The sequence below is a fragment of the Cryptomeria japonica genome, chromosome 5 (assembly GCF_030272615.1).
Source record: "Cryptomeria japonica chromosome 5, Sugi_1.0, whole genome shotgun sequence".
Classification (NCBI taxonomy): Eukaryota; Viridiplantae; Streptophyta; class Pinopsida; order Cupressales; family Cupressaceae; genus Cryptomeria; species Cryptomeria japonica.
This window is the reverse complement of record NC_081409.1, coordinates 864,874,381-864,880,244: the sequence shown is the minus strand read 5'-3', so window position 1 is coordinate 864,880,244 and position 5,864 is coordinate 864,874,381. Positions and strand designations below refer to the sequence as shown.

Here is a 5,864-nt window from a genome sequence, read left to right as displayed (position 1 = left end):
AATTGGCTTATGTTTTTGCACTTTACTTTCATTCTTATGCATCCAGTGGGTTAAGAATCGGTTTAACAAGTTTGTAAATTGTAGAACACCGATTCACTCCCCCCCCCCCCTCTCAGTGCTCATTAATTCCAACAATAAATAATAAATAAATTATAAATTGTAAACAATAAATAATAATTAATAAACGATAATCCATAAATCATTTATTAAATATTTTCCAATATTAAAATATATTTATTAAATCAAAATTATTTTAAAGCCACAATATTTACTAATTAAATATTAATTTAATTTACAACACATACACTATAATTAATATTAATAATTACATAAAATGCATCACACTCAAACAAATTATAAAACAGTGCCAATATCTAAAAAAGACTCTCCAATGACATTTGGGTAATTAAATATTGTCCACATGACAAATCTAATGGGATAAAATAAAAAAATAGATAATTTTCCCTAAATTAGGACAATGACTAAGGCTACATATAATTTTGGGCCTTGCACTATCTCTTTTTATCACCATTGGGAATTATAAAGACACGCTTAGACCTGTGGTACTAGCTGGAGTCAATGACTAGTACCTGCAATCCTCACCAATATATGTTGTATACAAACATACATATATGTACATATAAATCTTTAATCCCAACTAGTGATAGTAAATCATGAAAACGTATGGAGCTCACGAATGAGTAATATGAAATCATTCCTATCCCCCTAAACCTTAAGCAAGCAATGCATAGAATCTCACATCATCAATAGTCAAATGATATCACCTGAACATAGATTAATATTGATGTAATGCATTATAATGAATCTTCAAAATAGAATCCATGTCATAAGTATCTCAATTCAAACATCAATATCCAACTCAATGAAATATAGCAATAGTGATGTCTTGAAATGCATAAGCAACATAACATATCCTAACAACAAGGATCACATGAATGTAATCATTCACATAGATCAGTGAAAATGGGCCACACAAAATGAATCAAATAGTCTTATATATCAAAGTAACATGTATTTGAGGCAAAGCATAGAGGGGCACTACATAAAACCTCATATATGTTCATAGTCAAAAAGTCAATAATAGCTTATCACTTTATCCACACTAAGAAATCATAAATAATTTTCTTATTTCATTGAGTAAATTTACCTTTGACTACTGAAGTAAGTAATATTTAAAACTAATCAATCTATTTTAAATGGTTTTCCTAATAAATTTTAAGATATAAATTACTTTAGATACCAAATAAATCAAAATAAAAAAATTGTAATCTAATAAATATCTCTATTTAACCTTTATCCCATATAATCACATATATTATTCTCAAATTATAACAACTTAATAATATACATTTTTTTGTTGTGCAATATACCATTATTTTAAATGATATAATTCAAAACAAATAAAATCGATTATGTCATCCAAAAACTGAAACATCTCATTACACCAAAATTCACCATAATAAAAAGATTTAGAACTACCAACCATATGATTGTAGCGCCTTTCCAATGTCTTAGCTTCCATGGTAAATAATGTTATTGTTTGAACCTTGGCTTTTGACTTGATACAGTTTTCCTTCTCTGCCATGCCATGAAGAACCTTTGAGCAACCATACAATTTGATCTTCTCTACACTCTTAAAATTCCAATAACACTGTGGAACATCTGCAATGCCTCACACTTCATTATTGTCAATATTTTAAGTGAAGGCAGTGCTCTTTCTTCCACTATTGGCAGCTGCTCCAACTTCTCCACCTCTACCATTGAAAATACTTCTAGCTTGGGAAGTGCTCTTTCTTCCTCTGGAAACTTCTCTATGTTGGAGCAGTACATATGGAAGTTTCTGCATGGCCGGTAGTTGTTTCAGTATGTCGCACTCAAACAAGCTAATGTAGCTCAGATGTTGAAATTCACAAAATGAATTTTCAATTTCAAGTAATTGAGGACCAACAAGGAGGAGTTTCCTCAATTTCAACATGGCAGTCATGTCATGGGGTAGCCTTTCCATATCTGTGAGTCGCAAATATAGATACTCCATCTGCCGCAAGCTTCCCAGCATTCCTTCTCTAATTATTTCACCGTTGTTATCAAACCCCAACCTTTTAAGTTGGTTTAGGGTGCCCAAATCACTAATTGAAAGTTTTTCAGGCTTATTCCAACTTATATTTGAAGAACGGATTGCACCCAGGTACTCCAGGGACGTAAGGCGTGAGATCCCATAAGGCATGCGCAGCAGATTTTCACAGGAACTAACGTCCAAAAGTTTTAGGGAAGTCAACTTAGAAATGCCATCCGGGAGTTCTGTAATATCAGATTTAGAAAGATCTAATATTTGAAGGTTTTTGAGAGCACCGACAGAGTTTGGCAATCTCTTGATTGGCACATGGTGTAACATAAGGCAAACTAAATGCTTCAAACATCCCATGCTTTTAGGCAACGACTGGAGACCTGTATATGACAAATCGAGGACCCTGAGAGCGGTCATACTCCCAATCACCTCTTTTGGAATTTCTTTCAAAGAAGTATTGTGGGCAAGTAGCAACGACCGGATATAAGGAGCTCTGAATGCCTTTGGAATGCTAGTCAAACTGTTGACCATCAATGAAACTCTGACGTGTCCTGAACAGTCATGCGCTGGAAACTCAGATAAACCTCTGCCTGCCTGAAATAAGCATTTTTCTTCCTTCTCAGCAATTTGATGTGCCAAATCGTGCAAAACATCATGCACCCTGAAATGGACCACATTTCCGTCGTAACCCCTCCTTACTGGTTCAATAAGGCATCGGTCCGCTAACAAATTGACGTATATCTCTCCAATTTGGAAAGGATTCGTCCCGGCCACCAACCCTTCTCCAATCCAGTACTTTATAGCAAGTTCAGTATAAATGACTTTGTCTTCTGAGAAAGCAGCGAGGCAGACGAAGCACAACTGCAAGGAAATGACATAACCGTCCACGTCGGCCAGCGCATCGTAGCTTAATCTCAACCTATCGGAAAGCGAGTGCACACCATCGTTCTGCAACCTCTGGAGTTTGAATTCCCATTCATTTGAAGCGCTGCCTGCCATTGCGTGCCCGATTATTTTAAGGGCTAACGGAAGCCCCCACACTGCTTGCACACACGCCTCGCTATTCCTTCGTCAATGCTCCCGGGCAACATTCCGTCGCTGTCTGGAAAGGCATGAAAAGAATACAAGCTCCAACTTTCATCCTCACTCAAATCTTGCATTTGGATGATTGATGAATTTGGAGCACCCAACTGTGAGAGCACACTATTACTTCTGGAAGTGGCAATGATGATGTTGGACTTGTGTTGTGGAAAGAGAGGCACACACAGCTCCTCTAACAAGCAGCTTGCACTTGTTTCCCAAACATCATCTAAAAACAGGGCAAACTTGTGTTTTGCCATGCTTTGATTCAACCAAGTTTTCACATGGTCTTCCTCTCTACTCTCGAATTTTTCATTTACTTTAAGAGTTATTTGTTTGACAAGCTCCTTTCTGAGAGCACTGAAAGAGGGATTTTGTGAAACAGTAAGCAAAAGCATCAAGTCATTGCAAAAGAGAGTCTGTACCTGGTCACCGTTGAAGACTCGTTTGAGTAACAGAGTCTTACCAGCCCCTCCCTTCCCAACTAGGCCGAATCGAGACAATTTTTTGTGCTGCTGTGAATGAATCATCTCCGCAAGTTCATTTGATGCCGAATCTTGTCCGACGATGAGTGCCTCTTCAATATACCTTGTGTTGGGAACAGCTGAAGAAGTAGATGCAATGAGATCTCCAGATGTGCCGGCAAGTGCAGCAGTTCGCTTCAGAGAATCCATTCTACGCTCGATCCGTTCAAATCCTTGACGGTAAGACACATCTTGATGAAGCTGGTGGAGGAAAGCAACGGTGGCCACATCTTTTTCCACATGCTTTTCCAGATTTGCAGTGAGTTGCCTGATCTTTGTGCTCATTGTGTACCGAGAAATGGGATGAAAGTATGAGGGTACAGTGCAGCGCTCCGCCAGATCAGATGCTTCTTCCAGAAGTTCACTCAATTTGTTCAACCAGCTGTTGACTGTGGAAGGCAAAGCATGAGAGGATGTACTCACTTTGCCAGAGTTCAGAGCCTTTTGATACCTCTGCAATTCCAAATTCATTTCATTTATTCTTGGAAGCTGATCTCTGAGGGAATCCAACTCTTTCCTGCATCGGACAGCAACGTTGATGTGATGAATAAGCTGATCTCCAGCCAATTGAATGGCGTAACCAATAAAACCAGGGATGAAGCCGAGGTCAACCATTTTGGGGCACCTGAAGAAAAACTTGAAATTCTAATGAAAGTAATTTTCTCACAGAAAACAGGGGAAATACGAACAAATGGCTGCCAAAGCTATAGTCAGAGAAGGCTAATCTGCTGGCTTATCTGAAAGGCAAACGCTATCTTAGCATTTGATATGAAAGGCTATTAATTTCTTCGTTCACAGAGACCTCGTTCGACAAGAATCTTCTTTACATTGGGGACAATCCAAAAAAAAGTTAAAAAAATAAATACTTATTAAACGGAAGTAAATTTCACTTCCAATAATTATTAACAGAATAAAATGTGTGAAGCTGGAGCCATAATAGTATATTTTTTAAAAGTAAATTTGATTTTCCCAATCTTATAATTAATCTGATTTCAACTTATTACATTTTATTTCAAAAAATAATTTCATAAAAGTTTTATTCTTAATAGCATAAAATATATGTAAAGTTGAAATCATAATAGTATATTTTAAAAGTAAATTGGATTCTTCATAAATCTTTTAATTAAATTGATTTCCACTTATTATATTTTATATCAAAAAAAATTAATGATAAATTTTTTATTCTTAATAAAATAAAATGTGTGAATTTGAAACCATAATAGTATATTTAAAAAGCAAATTTGATTCTTCATAAATCTTCTAATTACTTTGATTTCTACTAGGTATACTTTATTTCAAAAAAAAAAAATAGTAACGACATGAAATAAAATAAAATGTGTGAATTTGAAACCATAATAGTATATTTTAAAATAGGAGGTATACAATAGATACATGACGGAAATTTTTTGCGCCAATTGTGTATTCATGGTCAGAATAACATGCAATGGAAGGTAGTAAAACAAATACAAGACATAATAATACTATTTTAAATGCTAATTTGATGGACATAAAATTCTTCATTAAGTTTAACTTGTGTAAATTTAAAATACATAATCTATTTTCCATTAAGAAGTGTGATCTATTAAATTCTAGAATCCAATTTTATTTTTTTTGGAGTTTAGAATCTAAATAAAAACATTGTGGAATAAAAAATTATTTTTCAACTTCTAGAACTTTAGACAACGTTGCTTGTATAAATAAAAACAAGAAGAAGACAATTTAGAATAACTTGGTCGTGTTGGTTTTTGGTGAAGCCTTGATGTTCTATTCCAAACTAGAGTAAGAACCAGGTCTACAAGATTTTCTTATGTCTACTATATCCACAATCTCTATACTAGCTGAAATAATCTATGTGCATTCCTATCCAATTTGATACCAAATTTTTTGTATGATTATGATCTCATCCTCCTCTAAACTAGCAGTTGGTATGCTTGTAGTGATGCCATCTACTATCCAACAACCTACACCTATGATTAGGTTGCATGGGAAAGGCTATGCATACCCACACATGTGTGAGAAAAGGGATAGAGATGAGCCAAAATTGAGGGATGGGGTAGAGGATTAAGATTCTTCCAATCTGGCATCCTCACATGTGTGAGCAAGAAGTGGGATGAGTTAGTATGATAGCACATGTGACCACAATGAAGAAAATTTGGGGGTAAAGGGGATGAATT

At 35.3% G+C, this 5,864-nt stretch overlaps 1 protein-coding gene across 1 annotated transcript; it reads right to left on the bottom strand.

Annotated features, from left to right (window-relative positions):
- Positions 1 to 1,717: 1,717 nt before the first annotated feature.
- Positions 1,718 to 3,085, bottom strand: LOC131876250 (probable disease resistance protein At4g27220). Its single transcript, XM_059221147.1, has one exon. The coding sequence runs from the start codon at positions 3,083 to 3,085 to the stop codon at positions 1,718 to 1,720; it is 1,368 nt and encodes a 455-aa protein (XP_059077130.1).
- Positions 3,086 to 5,864: the final 2,779 nt, after the last annotated feature.

Bases quoted from the DNA above. Each gene is read 5' to 3' on its own strand.
- LOC131876250 (XM_059221147.1), bottom strand. From the start codon at position 3,085: ATGGCAGGCAGCGCTTCAAATGAATGGGAATTCAAACTCCAGAGGTTG.